The sequence below is a fragment of the Stigmatopora argus genome, chromosome 22 (assembly GCF_051989625.1).
Source record: "Stigmatopora argus isolate UIUO_Sarg chromosome 22, RoL_Sarg_1.0, whole genome shotgun sequence".
In the NCBI taxonomy this organism is placed as follows: domain Eukaryota; kingdom Metazoa; phylum Chordata; class Actinopteri; order Syngnathiformes; family Syngnathidae; genus Stigmatopora; species Stigmatopora argus.
In genome coordinates, this window is record NC_135408.1 from 11,637,954 (window position 1) to 11,653,069 (window position 15,116).

General features: G+C 42.7%; 1 protein-coding gene across 1 annotated transcript in view; it reads left to right on the forward strand.

The window, feature by feature from the left end:
- Positions 1-15,116, forward strand: part of LOC144068046 (unconventional myosin-XVIIIa-like) — a 44,056-nt gene that overhangs the window by 5,928 nt on the left and 23,012 nt on the right. The window contains exons 3-17 of the mRNA XM_077592237.1: positions 2,431-2,487; positions 2,602-2,689; positions 2,777-2,883; positions 2,960-3,136; positions 3,296-3,506; positions 3,586-3,728; positions 3,812-3,912; positions 4,012-4,075; positions 4,402-4,546; positions 5,661-5,831; positions 6,523-6,616; positions 7,304-7,496; positions 10,732-10,818; positions 13,465-13,603; positions 14,954-15,113. Coding sequence (XP_077448363.1) covers positions 2,431-2,487; positions 2,602-2,689; positions 2,777-2,883; positions 2,960-3,136; positions 3,296-3,506; positions 3,586-3,728; positions 3,812-3,912; positions 4,012-4,075; positions 4,402-4,546; positions 5,661-5,831; positions 6,523-6,616; positions 7,304-7,496; positions 10,732-10,818; positions 13,465-13,603; positions 14,954-15,113 — 1,937 coding nt within the window. The remainder of the gene's footprint in view (positions 1-2,430; positions 2,488-2,601; positions 2,690-2,776; positions 2,884-2,959; positions 3,137-3,295; positions 3,507-3,585; positions 3,729-3,811; positions 3,913-4,011; positions 4,076-4,401; positions 4,547-5,660; positions 5,832-6,522; positions 6,617-7,303; positions 7,497-10,731; positions 10,819-13,464; positions 13,604-14,953; positions 15,114-15,116) is intronic.

Consider the following 15,116-nt stretch of genomic DNA (forward strand, 5'->3'; position numbering starts at 1 on the left):
CGCTCCAAAAAGTGGCAAGTCTTCCGGAGAAGACAAGGACGACATCTCCATGGGCTTGACCAGCCTCATGGGTCGAGGCAGAACCAAGGAACACCGGCCTCGCACTCGCACCCAGGACCGCAAAGAAGACGTGAAAAAGGAGGAGGAGGAGAGCGTGGCCACGAGTCAGGATTCTACGCCCGTCATTTCAACCGAGAACACCCCGGCGAATGCCTGGGCAGCAAATTCCACTCCCCTGGCCGTACCCCTGCCTAAACCCGACCCTTTGGCCCCACCTGCCGGTTTCATCCCCGCCCCCAAGCCGAATTTCCCAAGTCCTCCGGCTGGTTTTGCAGCAGGCCAAAAAACCAGTCCGGCTCCCCTAAAATACAACCCCCTGCAAAGACCTGCGGGTTTCATACCCGCCCCAAAATCAGATCCCCTGGCCCCCCCGGCCGGGTTCATTCCCAAACCTCGCCTAGTAGCGGCGAAGAAAGCAGAGGTACAGCGTCTAACCGTCCCCTAACTGCATGTTTGCCTTGGAGTGGAGCAAAAATAACCAAGCAGTGACCCAAAACTAAGATTTACTCGTGAGTCATTACCTTCAGTAACATTTTTTTCTCCATCATATTCTGTCTTTTAGTATATAACGGATGCTTGCAGACTTGATGTCATGAGAAGATAAAAATTTGACATGAATTCATAACATGTAAAGATGCGCAGCCCGGCAGATGAGTGGTTAGCACTTCTGCCTCACAGTTCTAGGGCCCTGGGTTCGAATCCAGGTTGCTCCACCTTTGTGGCGTTTGCATGATCTCCCCGGGCCTGCGTGGGTTTTCACTGGGTACCATGGTTTTTCCTCCAAAATTCCTAAAAATAAGGATGGTAGATTGGTTGGACACTCTAAATTGCCCCTAGTTATGAGCGTGAGAGTGATTGGTTGTCTGTCTCTTCGTGCCCTGCGATGGTCTGGGATTGGTCGTCCGTCTGTCCATCCGGTCTGTGTGCATGTTGTGTTCCACCGTGACTCGTCCAAGAGTGTCACCTCATGACAAAGCATCCTCTCTTTTCCATCCCCTCCAGGCTCATTCTCCATCAAGTGAACAGGTGTGTGTGTGTGTATGTTTGTTTGTGGTCATCTTTCCATTTCTGCATTCATATCCACATTTCCTGGAGGTATTCCACTGCATGCCAACTGCCAGACCTGCTTTTGCAGGTCCGAGAGGTCATTCCCACCGAGGAAGATTTCATGCGTGTGAAAAGGATCTTCAACATCACTAACCACGATGTAAGATCTTTCTTCCTCGGTTTTTGTTTGCAGTGTGCCTGCCGTGCTTTCTCAAGCCTTTTTTTCTTCTTCCTCCCATCTCTCATAATGCCATATGTTCCTCATATCCAGGGATTTGCTCAATGGACATAAAATGTAATGTTCTACTACTATACAAGATGTCATATAATTGAACACGTGTGCAAACAAGACAATTTTGGTTAGAAATATCTGATCACGTGAGCAGGATTCTGTACAATTATGTTAATTTTTTTAGTAAGAAAGTAAAAAGTTGAATATTTTCAATAAAATTATTTTAATTTTTTTAGCAAGAAAGTAAAAAGTTGAATATTTTCAAAAGGCTTCCTCAATCCTGGTAATTATGGCAGCCTTTTAAAAATTGCTATAATTGTGGACTTTTTTGAGCAGCTACAACAATATAAACACGGTTCTTGTTTCTTTGCACTCGTGTTTTTCATCCAAATACGTCAAGGCGAACGTGCTGGAATTGAAGCCGTGCAGTCGAGCATTTCTTCTTTGATTGCTTTATTTGATGGCTTTGTTGTAGTTGAAAGGGAGCAAAAGGTGATCAACTTTGTCCGCCATGATGACTTTGTCTGCTTACATTTGTGCTCTCTGCTTCTCCGCGGGTCGTCGGATCCCGACATGCTGCCGTCCTTCCTAGCGTGCGCGAGGCCACAAATCCTCTGAGCTGCGACCTGTGCCGCTGACAGTGAGCGAGATCTCTTTGCCACACGTCATGGCCGCCGTCTTTTCGGATGCTTTGTTCTCGCCGATTTTCACCAATGCCGATGTTGTGATTTAATGTGCCTGCATTTATTTGCAAACATGGTGCAATAATACCCCAGGGAAGGAGTGGAACACTTGCAGATTGGCCTGCAATCCAGCATGCCGTTGACGGCGATAGACGCCCTAATCGCGCTAACCAGGCGTGGGTTGAAGTTGTACCATAGTTAGCTGGGTCCCCGCGATCCTCGTGAGGATTAGTTGCTTGGGAGATGAATGAATGAGTACTGAGAACTCTATACTACACTACTCAAAATGAGAGATTAATCTTTTTTTGCAGTGTTTTTCCTCAATGTTTGGTCCACATGATTGTTCGATTGATATAAAAAGGTTCTTGTTGTTTACTTTTACTGTATTTTTGCCCCTACTTTTTCTAGCCCAAGCTTTCTGAAGACCCAGTGGCCATCCTCCAATCGTCGCACTTGGAGGCAAAGGTTAGACTTGTGTGTTTTTATAATACAGTCGTTGGTTAACTGTCATCCGTTGTTGACGTGTCCCCAAAATAAGAGTAAATACGACCCCTGTGCACCTTCTGCCTTTTTAAACAGACAAAGAATGAAGAAAATGTCGCATCAGAGCAAGCCTGGTACAACACAGAAAAAGTCTGGCTGGTCCACAAAGACGGCTTTTCCTTGGGTGAGTCAATGCAATGTTTCCAAAGTGGACACGAGTTCCAGACGGTTTTAAGACGCCTGCCTTTTTCACCATGTTGTGATCATGCAGCGACTCTCCTCAAGACGGAAGCGGACATTCTGCCCGAAGGCAAAGTCAAAATACGCCTGGACAGCGACGGCTCTTTGTTAGATGTGGATGAGGATGATGTTGAGAAGGTCCGATCGCCGCCAAGCTCACGAGTTCCGTTGTCAAGAAGAAGCTAACCAACCCCTCTTGTTTTTTGAACGTCAGGCGAACCCACCGTCGTTCGAGCGCGTGGAGGACCTGGCGTCTCTCCAGTACTTGAACGAGTCCAGCGTGATGCACTCCCTTCGGCAACGTTACGGCAGCAACCTGGTGCACACCCATGCCGGGACCAACATGCTGATCGTAAACCCCATCAGTGCTCCTTCCGTGTACTCGCAGAAGGTACGCAATAGTTGCTCTTCCTCGCTATGCAGATTGGAATTCAATTGAAAGGGAACCAATAGAGTGATTTTTGTTTTGTTTGTTTTTTTGTCAAATTACTGCCAAGGGTCCGCTGAATTTTTTTTCTTTCCCTAAATCCTTTTTTTTTTCTTCACACAGGTGATGCAAATGTTTAAAGGCCATCGAAGGGAGGACACCGCCCCCCATATTTACAGCATGGCTCAGTCGGCCTACAGGAATCTGTTGACCACTCGCCAGGATCAGTCCATCGTCTTACTGGGCAAAAGCGGCAGTGGCAAGACTACAAATTGTCAACACATCATTCAGTACCTGGTGACCATCGCTGGCAGCACCAACAAAACCTTCTCCAGTAGGTTTGGAAGCAGTCGAAAGATGCCGTCCGTGTACATCCTCCTAATGTACTTTACCACGCTCTGATTTGTCCGTAGTGGACAAGTGGCAGGCGGTCTACACCGTTTTAGAAGCCTTTGGCAACGCGTCCACTTGTATGAACGAGAACGCCAGTCGTTTCTCCCACATCGTTTCTTTGGACTTTGACCAGTCCGGCCTGATGACCTCGGCCTCCATTCAGGTACTTTTTGCTTTATTTAGTGGTCTTTTGTCCTTATTTTATGTTGAGGTGGATTCCTCTTTCTGATTGCTTTTGCTTTGCAGACAATGCTCCTGGAGAAGATGAGGTTGACAAGAAGACCCGAGGGGGAGTCCACTTTTCACGTGTTTTACTACCTGTTGGCCGGTGTGGACGGATCCCTGAGGTATGGCTCACTCGTGATGGGACCCGCTGAATGAATGTATTCTACTGGTTTGACAAAAGCTAACATCTTTGCCCTTTTTTGTGGATTTCTTTTCATCAGGACTGAACTCCACCTCAACCACTTTGCTGAAAACAATGCTTTTGAGATCCTGCCTCAAACAAAGGTAGAGGAGACTGATTTTCTTTCCATTATTGAAGCCTATGTTTCAGCAGAAAAAGCGAAGATTTGTCTTTCCCTATTCATTCCTCGCTGATGATTATCCTTGAAAGGAACCTTTAAATTACATTCACTTAACTCTATATTGCCTAATATTCATGGAATATTTGGTTTCCACTCAAACCCAATGACTGACTTGCATTTGATTGATCTGGAAACATCATGATTTATTTTTGGCTCATTTGGCAAATCAACACATTTGTGGCCCTTTGTCGTCGGCTTTAAACTAAACCTGATGTAATATTTCTTTTATTAATATCCCGTATCCGTCAGATGGAGGATAAGCAGCGGGTATCCCAACACTTTTCCAAGCTGCAAGCGGCCATGAAGGTTCTGGGGATCAGCGCTGATGAACAAAGAGCTTTCTGGCTTGTCCTGGGGGCAATCTACCATTTGGGAGCGGCAGGGGCTACCAAAGGTACATTTTCTAAAATACAACATGATAATCGTATAGAACAAACACTACTCTCCGCTATCCAATTGGATCCTTATTGCTGTTAATGCGTGCCTATCTTTCCAAATTCACTTTATTTGTAGAGCAATTGCTATTTCTTTGTAAGGATGTACATATAGTATATTTACTCCCTATTAACATTTGCAACCCAGCATTGTAACACAAGAGGGCAGCAATGATCTCTGATCTACTGACACTAATTCAAGGGAGCATGGAGATGAATACCATGTGTAATCATTACAACTGTGCGTATTTATTTATTTATTTCGAGCAATAGTCATTAGTTCTGCCTAATATATTTCGCAGTCACTGATACAAAAACCCGAAGAAAATATATCTGTGGCAGGGAACAACTAGGAAGGCAACATTTAGTTGGCAGCGATGTGACTTCACGCCTGTGCAATCCTCCTGCTTATTACCGACCCTGCGGGGAATCTGTCAGCTGGATAAAATCTACTTGCACCACCACTACTGCTCTGTGAATTCTCCCTCTGTCGCTCTTAAATCGGAAAAGAGGCGTTCGCCGGCCATTAAAAAAATGCCGCTTGCGCACATGTTGGCAGCGCTCAGCTAGATTTGGAGTTAAATTGAAATTAGTTTTTTCTATTAAAGTCTGATATCCTAAAAAAGGGGACACAAAGAGCAAACAAATTGAAACGGTGAAAGTGAAAGAGCCACACCCTATTGAAAAAATCCAATCTGCCAAGTATTTTTATTAAATATAGGTAATTTATTATTGGTTTTAAATGGACCCTGATGAATTGGAGTGTGTTTTAAGACAATTATGAAACGAGGCAAAGAGCCACAGGTTATTCAAAATATTGTAAGAAGCAAATTGATTTTGGCCGGGAGCCGTATGCGGCTCAAGAGCCGCCTGTTCGCCACCCCTGTCCTAAAATGATTACCGCCGTGTTTTCTATTGCGATTCATTGCGAGAGGTCGCTATTTGCATTCCCGGTTTAGTGCTCTCCATCATTATTCTGACCCCAGAATTATGGATAACAAATACCCGGGCGTCCGTATGCATACCCCGTGGTTAGCACGAGGACTAATGAAGGTCTTCCGGCGTGTTTCTCAGCCGGCAGGAAGCAATTTGCACGCCACGAGTGGGCCCAGAAGGCAGCCTACCTCCTGGGCTGCACCCTGGAGGAGCTCTCCTCCTCCATCTTCAAGCACCAAGCCAAGGGCAATCTGGCCAGAAGTGGCAGCGTCCGTCAAACTTCCGGGAAAGACGGCACGTCGGAAGCAGGTACCCCCCCGCCGCGCTTCCTCTACGCCGCCGACATTCTTTTTCATCCTGGGGGAAATTGCAGAGCGAGGAGCAAGGAAATCTTATCTCAGTAATGAATAGCACGGCTTAACAATGGGTATTGACGGCTAAGTACGCACTCTTATGTGAGGACAAGCAATTTTGGACCCTCATTGTCCTTGAAATCATAATTGTCACACATTGATTTTTTCACCACCTTCGCCGTGGAAGATTTTTGAAGGACACTTGAACGGCGGGCGGGTCCGAACGGATCTCACTTCCTTCCGCCTTGGCCTCTCGGTCTCGGATGCATTAGCGCACTCGGCAAAATCCCCCGGGTGCCGTAAAACACCGAATTTGATGAGACGGCGGAGTCAATTACGATAACTTAACGGTCGGCGATTGCTATTTTGCACCGACACGAAGGCGCGCTCTCCGTTCAGGAGCACCCGGGGCCGAAAGCACGCCGTTTTACCGAGATCATTTCCGAAACAATTTGAATTCTTTACGCCCGTGGGGGGAAATATTCTCCATGAGGAGGCTATTCTACCAGCGATTCCCTGCAAATGACTTGTGCTTTTATCTCGTATCTATCTCCCGTTAAAAACATTTGACTTCTCACCATTCCACCCGTGTCGATTGACGCCGTCTCTTGTGTTTTTTCCAACGCTCGTCCAACCGCCTTCGCTAGCGGGATGCACGGCGTCGGCCCTGGAGTGTCTGGAGGCCGCGGCCATCGGGCTCTACTCGGAACTCTTCACCATCCTCGTCTGTTTAATAAACCGGTTAGTATTCCCTCTCCAGTTCTAAGGCGGTATTATATGTGAAAAAAGAGGTGCTACTTTGGACTCTCTTATTATACAATGCAAATGCAAATGTGTCAAAGTGGTGGCCCGGGGGCCAAATCTGGCCCGCCGCATCATTTTGCGTGGCCCGGGAAAGTCAATCATGAGTGCCGACTTTCTGTTTTAGGATCAAATTAAAATGAAGAGTATAGATGTATATTAAATTTCCTGATTTTCCCCCTTTTAAATCAATAATTGTCATTTTTTTAATCCTTTTTTTCTGTGTTTTTAGTTCAAAAATCATTTTGTGAAATCTAAAAAATCTAAAATAAACATTGTTTTAGATCTATAAAAAATAAATATTCAGGGCTTTTAATCTAGTTCTTTTAATCCATTTATATAAAAAAAAATCTAAATATTATATCTAAAATGGTCCGGCCCACGTGAAATCAAGTTGACGTTAAAGCGGCCCGCAAACCAACCCTTGTGCAAATGGCTGGCATATCATTCAGCAGCCCAGAGTTGGGATTTACCTCATTCCGGGATTATTAAAAGGCATCCAACTTTTAGCCCAGATCAGAGATTCCCGTTGAAAAATGAAACTCGGGCGCAGAGAGCCAAGGTCAAAGCTTGGGGTGATGTGGCGAAAATGATCAATAAAACATTGTTGTCTTTTTCTGCCTTCAGCTCTTTGAAATGTGGCCAGCTTCCCTTGTGCTCGCTCCTCATCGTGGACACGCCGGGCTTTCAAAACCCCAGGCTGGCCAAGCGGGATCGCGGCGCCACCTTCGACGACCTTTGCCACAACTACACCCAGGACCGTTTGCAGACTCTTTTCTCCCAGCGCACCTTCGTTCAGGAGATGGAGCGATACAAGGAGGTGGGTGGGTGGGAGCTCGGAAAGGCAATCCACGCCGCCTCCATCTTCCACTTTTTTTCCCCCCCTCTCTCTCGTTCTCTCTCCTTTTGTCTACTCCCCTCATTCTACATCAAGCCCGACGTGGCACGCTTTCACACATCACCTTCTTTATCTGTCCCACCTGTCACGAGATGTGACAAGTCAAAGTGGTTGGTGCGTAGACCTTCTCATTAGCCATGCCAGGCACAGCCGCGAGCACACAGACACTCCCGTTCCTCTTTTGCGACGGAGTCGTTTTTCTCGTCGCCCTCCTTCGCGCTACCCGACGCTCTCTGCCCCGTTGGCTCGTTTGGCCGTGGCGACGGTCGTCCGATTTGGACGTCGTCTGTCGCTCCATTCTGAAAAAGGAGCTCGGGAGAACGAAACGTGGCCGGCGCAGTCCAAAATGAAAAGGGGTGCCGTCTATTTTTGTAGTATTTGTCAAGGCCGTTCATCGAAATGAAATAAAAAATAATCTGTGACGGTCAACAAAACAACGGCCGGCATGTTTGGAAAAAGAAAATTGGATGGTACAAAAGAAACCTTCTGTTGCGTTGGGGGAATAATAAGGACCTTTTTCAAATTAAACCTTACATTGAGAAAAAAAAACCTGCCACTTTCTGGCAAGTTTATTGCAAACATCGATGCCCGCTGACCTTTGATTTTGATGGGAATTTCACCTTGGCCTTTGACTCCCAGGTCCCCTGCTTTAATGCTTTGTGACATTTTTGTCCTCCGTTCCTTTATCTTTACTCCCAGCATTCAGGTTACAATGATTGGTTTTAAAATAGTGTACGAAAAGTATAGAAGCTTATTGCTACCACGCTATAAAAAGTCTAATATCGCCTATTTACATGCAATGTAAAATTAAAAAAAAAAACACACAAAAACTTCCCCTTTATGAACGGGATACCCTATCACATCATTAAAAGTCTTCAAAATGGGGTGATCTGATTTAAAGTGTAACATTTGACCATTTTCATATTTTTGCACTACTTCTACTCATGATGTCCATCATGTAAAAACATACATAAAGTACACACATTTTTGTTTTTTTGCCTTCTAGAGAAGCAGCAATATACCTCCATATTCTCATCTCATTTTCTGAACCGCTTTATGCTCACTAGGGTCGCAGGGGGTGCTGGAGCATATCCTAAATTGGGATCCTCAATTGGTGGCCAGCCAATTGCAGGGTTCTTCCATATTGAAGTGGTCAAAAATTTGAGTCCTATTTGATGACACTGGCTGAACTAACTATAAGAAACACCCGTTAGTATCGTCAGTGCATTTCTCTAACAAAGTAGGTCATTGTTTAATAAATCCTTTTCTGTAGTGTAGTATTGTTTTAGAGTCCAAACAGGTCTGGTTTTCCTTAGCTTGTCAAACGTTGCTGTGTTTTATTGCTCTTTTTGTTTCAAGCCTAATCTTACAAATGGGCCCGTTTTAAAAGACTGCACGCTCAAACCGCAAATCACCGACTACGACGTGGACACGGGAGCTTTGATTTTCCATCCGCGCTCCCATCTTCGTCCGAGTGACAACTAAGAAATATTGCATACGACCACGCGTAGCATAATTCTCCTTTTGTCAATGTATTTTAGACTGGACGGAGCCGTGAAAGTGTCACGGACAACTGGGTCAAAAGCTCTCTTTGTACTCGTAATTGCAGTGACGGGCAGCTTTAAAAGTGCGGCGCACAATGGACTTTGTACGTATGGAAAATTAAAAGCCGCGGCGTGGCGCAGCTGCTGGAATTGTCTTTGCGTCCTGCAATATTGCATCGCCACGGTAGAGCGCAAAATCATTTAAGCTACATCACGCACACGGTCAGGTCGAACGCTGGCATCTGTCGTGCGCCCGCGCGCTATTAGGCCCGCAAACATTTCCCCCCCATATTTTCAGCTCGTGTTTTTTAGTCTGCTTTTCGACAAGGTAATTTATCATGACTCGACTCCACGTGATCCTTGAAATCTTAGCATCTGTTGCACAAATTGCATCCGACCGTCTTTTCAAAGAAATTAGATCATGTAAGGCTCGCTTTGGGGTTCTGCGCATAAATAAAGAAAATAAAATGCTGCTGAGACTCCCGCTCAAATTGGATTAAATGTCTGTTGCCCTAAAAGGTAGCTAGTGGGTTCGAGAGATTTTTATTTAAAAAAATAAATAAATAAATTGGAATACTAGTTGTATTCAAGATAACAAGAGAACTTTAGTTTTTCATAAGTAATGGAAGATCAAAGTGAACGGGGGCTTTAAACTGATGGTGTTTTTCTTATGATTGAGTGGCAACAGGAAACAAAAACTTCACGATGAAAAAAAAAATACAAAATTCTTATATGCTTATATTCTATATGCTTTTGAAAAGAGATATCGTATCCAGATTCAATATTTGATTGCAAAAGTATGGAAATTAGCGTGTATAAAGCTAATTTACAGTATGTTAACCTAACACGTCAATTGTTATTTAGTGATGTCATGTATTAACACGTTCTTGGTTATGTTGGTCAGCGTATTATAACATTTAAGAAATTGCGATATTACATGTAAGCCGCAAAAGCAGCTAAAGAAAGAAGAGTGTGATATGGTCATTCAAAATTATTTATGATGTGACACTCGACATTGATTTTGTGAATCTATGTCTTCAAGCACTCTGGCAGAATTGGATGATTTATTTATTTCTTTTTTTTTTCTTCATCTGTCCGTCGCTTGCGAATTGGGATAATTTGCCACGGCTTTTCTGGGGCTATAACAATAACAGTAGCAATCTTCATCTCTTCAAAGTGCGCTAGCAGGGAATGCAATTAAATTAGATATAATTGAGAGCAGAGAAAATGTTATATTCCGTACCAGTTTGCCTCCTCATATTTTAATTACATTTTGATTGTCGTCAGACGGCTCTAAAATTGAATCAATGTCCCGGAGAATTTGTTTTTAATTGATTTAACAACTGCAAGTTTTCATAATTATGATCATATCGTCCCCTCATTCCTACTCACGGTGCATATTTGCGTTTCGGTCAAGTTAAATTTTTTTCAACATTTTTGCCTTTTTTTACAACATTTTCTGAACCAAATTTGTTTTCTGGAATGACACCGTCGTCTAACGCTTTCCAACGTCCATTCCATTGAAACATGAGCAGAATAATGGATGATTGAAATCATTTCTGACCAAAAAAGAAATGGAATTATTGACATTTTGCCCGTGTTTCTTCCTCCAGGAGAACATTGAGATTTCCCTGGATGAAACGGAAGCAAACACATCTTTTTCTGTCACGGTGGTGGACCAAGCGTCAAGCCAAGCACTAGTAAGTTGGATTATTCAACACGTCTTCTCGCTTTTGAAGGCCTCCCAGCGGCATTGTGGGAACTTTGGTTGTCATCTTGTTATGGCAAGGGTCGGGAACCTATGGCTTGGGAGCCACCGTGGCTCTTTTGATGGCTGCATATAGCTAAAATATGGTGAGACAGCTGAGTCCCGAACGCACCAATAGGAGCGTCGCGTTGGCACCGTGGCCCTGACGCTACTCCCAGCGCTTTTTTACTTACTATATATATTTTTTAATTGGACCCTTCTATATATATGCTCTTATTGATTAAATTAAATTGAATGCTTTTATTGTCATTATACAAGTTTGATGAGATTGAAAGCTTCACCAAGTGCACAAATAACAGCAACAAAGAAACAGACAAATAAATAATCAATAAATAAAAACAACAAATCATACTAAATAATCAATCAATAAAAACTACAAATCCTACTAAATAATTTATCAATAAAAACAACAAATCATACTAAATAATCAATCAATAAAAACAACAAATCATACAAAATAATCAAGCAATAAAAACAACATCATACTAAATAATCAAGCAATAAAAACAAAAAATCATACTAAATCAAGCAATAAAAACAACAAATCATACTAAATAATCAAGCAATAAAAACAACAAATCATACTAAATAATCAATCAATAAAAACAACAAATCATACTAAATAATCAAGCAATAAAAACAACAAATCATACTAAATAATCAATAAAAACAAATCATACTAAATCAATCAATAAAAACAACAAATCATACTAAATAATCAATAAAAACAAATCATACTAAATCAATCAATAAAAACAACAAATCATACTAAAAAATCAGTAATAAAAACAACAAATCATACAAAATAATCAATCAATAGGTCATAAATAAACAAGTAGTCAAAACAACAACAAACAAATAGAAAAATAATAATGGTAAAATAAGTAGTAAATAGTAGTGAAGCATAATAAATCAGTAAACATAATCAGTCCTTTTAAAAGTGGTCAAATGACGAAGAAACGCATATACGTATTTTGACTTTTAAATGCTCAGTATGGCTTATTCTATTTTATTTGACGTGGGTCGGAGCCATTTTTTATCAGCACGCAATGAAAAAGCACACCGATGTCACCTGTCTTCTCCTGACGGATACTTTGTGTTGCAGTCAGTGTAGCGTGCCCCGCCGATAAGGATGTCACTTTCCGATAGGCGCCCCAAAGCCATTTTTCTTTCCTACCTTTTGCTTTCTTTCGGGAAGCATTCTGGCTGGAGACGCATTACCGTAGCGTGGAGATCGTTATCTGGCCCGCGTATTTCCATCCTCGCCACTAAAGTCAGCGTTTGCTTTCCGCGCCCGTTGCTCGCTTTATCTCGCTGGCTGTCGGCGACAATTGGGCAAACACCCGCTTCAAATTTAGAGGAAATCTTAGAAAAACAAGGCCGAGCGCTTTGATTGTTTAAAAGCAAGAAATTCTCTGCCCAAAAAAGGTTAGCGCCAAGGCTCGTTCGTCTACGCGTGCCTAACTGCGGGTCGTACTCGGTCGGGTCTCTCGCCCTGGCAACTCTGATGAGCACAAGTGATATAGAAAATAATTTCAAAGTCATTGATTCTCACACTTGCACAACGATGTGACTTTAATCGTGCTTGAGGCAAAAATCGAAACAGACTTTAGTTAGCTATCTGGAGCACGATTGCTTTTTAAACTTTAATTTCCAACGTCAGCATCCATGCCGGCCGGCCCGACTCACGGGAAAAAAATGAAAATAAATCACAATTTTAGTGACCTTTTAGAAAACGGCTTGCATTGCGCATTGGCTATTGGCGATCCTTACGCTCAAATATATCGCCCACACTCTCTCGTAAAGTAACCGTTTGTACGTAAACGCACTAGATCAAGGGTGTCAGACTCAGGTTGGTTCGCGGGACGCTTTAACGTCAACTTGATTTCACTTGGGCCGGACCATTTTAGATATAATATTTAGATTTTTTTTTTTGTATAAATGGATTAAAAGAACTGGATTAAAAGCTCTGAATATTCAGTTTTTTTATAGATCTAAAACAATGTTTATTTTAGCTTTTTTAAATATTTTTAGATTTTGCAAAATGTTTTTTGAACTAAAAACAGAAAAAATGGATTAAAAAATTACAGTTATTGATTTAAAAGGGGGAAATTTAATATACATCTATACTCTTCATTTTAATTTGATCCTAAAACAGAAAATTGGCACTCATGATTTACTTTCCCGGGCCACACAAAAGGATGCGGCTGGCCAGATTTGGCCCCCGGGCCGCCACTTTGACACGTGCACTAGATGTAATTTACCATAACATATCGTCTCAGACTTTAACTTCAATCTTAGCACTGCAAATTTTGATCTAGCACTTTAATACTTGCATTAAAACACAATAGCTCCCTCGATCGCATGCTGCCAACCACTCAAGTCACTGTTTCATTTTTATTTTGTATATATATATTTATCTTTTTAGGATGACTTATTTGTGTGTGCACTTGATGGTGACGCTTTAAATCTATTTGTATACTCGTGACAATAAAGGTATTCCGTTCAAATGAATGTTTGCTAAATTTGGAACGTCCATCACTATCATTTAATTTGGGTGTTGCGTCCTACGGAACAGGTGCGCAGTGGGCGAACGGACGAGGCTCGTGGCCTCCTGTGGCTAATGGAGGAGGAGCTTCTGCACCCGGGGGCGTCGGAGGAATCCCTGCTGGCTCGCCTTTTTAGCTACTACGGCCCTGCCGAGGGCGAACTTAAAGGTGAGGCCGCCATTGGTTCTTTCCTTCGTTTTCCGAGAAACTCATCGTCACCGGGGTGGCGGTGGTGCTGGAGGTTAATCTACTAGTCGTCAGAAAACGATATTTCGATCTATTGTCAGTAAAAATGCATGCACTTCAGACTCAAAAAAAAAATAACGGTAATTTTTTGTGTAAACGGTAATTAGTCACGAATAAATCGTTTTAAACAATGGTTTTCATCAGAATGGCTTAAGTTGTGTACAACCTAAACGCAGTACTACGGCATGATAATATGCATTTATATGTGGTCACAATTATGAAGTGTAATCAGCTTTTAGAATAGGATGGTTTTTTTTTTAAATCAGTCATGCCAAAAGGCTACTAGATGCTAAATAAGCAATAAATAAATCACTAAAAAACACTAACCTATGATGGCAAAAAAGAACAGTTAATCTTTTTTTTTTAATTATCATGCAGTGAACACACACATACTATACCGGGAAATTCTCTCAAAACTGAATAATAAACTTGTCATGATCAAAGCATTTTATAGACGATTTTGCATGACTACATTCAAGGCCACCACAAGGCATGCTGGGAATTCCAGCGTGGATTTGCTCCAACACGCACACGTCCTTGTCAACCTAACAAGGATTAAGGTAGTCCAACATGGCAACCACTGAGATAAACGAGGTTGCACCTTTTTCACGATGCACTTTCTTTCAATAGACGTCCTCGGTTTGAATAGCGATTCATCTTTCAATGTCATTTTCACCGCTTTTCGCCCGACTCCGTTCGGAAATTTCAAAGACGGCGCGATCGGGAGCCGCCAATTAATAGCGTGCGCAAAATTCCATCAAACAGATTGACCGGCCACAAAAGTCCTCGCTGCGTTATTGTTGTTCTGGCACGGTTGCCGTGGTTACGGCCCATGCAGAGTGCTCTCCCAGGAGCACTCAAAGCAAACTGAAGGCGTGAAGTGTGAATTTTTTTTTCTTTCTCCCCGTCAAACACGACCTCAAAGCATCTCATTTATGCCCTTTTTTATAAAGGCACATTTCAAGGTTGTCGCATCAAAACATGATGAATTCCATCACTTTTAACAATTTCGACACCCGAATCTGCACTAGTTTCTCTCAATTAATGAGAGAGGCGAGTTTTTTTGTTGCTTTTTTTTAATAGATGTTTTTTTATGCAGTACCTTTTATTCGTAGCAGATTAATTAGCTCCTGAGAAAAAGCCACACGCCGAGTGGAGAAATAAATCCCAGTGGAGGCTGCTTATTGTTATCACTATGTGCAAAAGTACAAAAGACAGGTGAAATCTTCCATTCTTTTTTATTTTTATTGTTATTTTTATTATCTTCGTTAGGTCAGACGTTCCTCCTGAAGAGCGAAAAGCACAACCACTTCCTGCTGGGCCACAGTCACGGGACCGACTGGGTCGAGTACGACGCCCGCGGGTGGCTGAATTACGCCAAGCAAAATCCCGCCTCGACGAACGCCACCAGCCTCCTTCAGGAATCCCAGAAGTA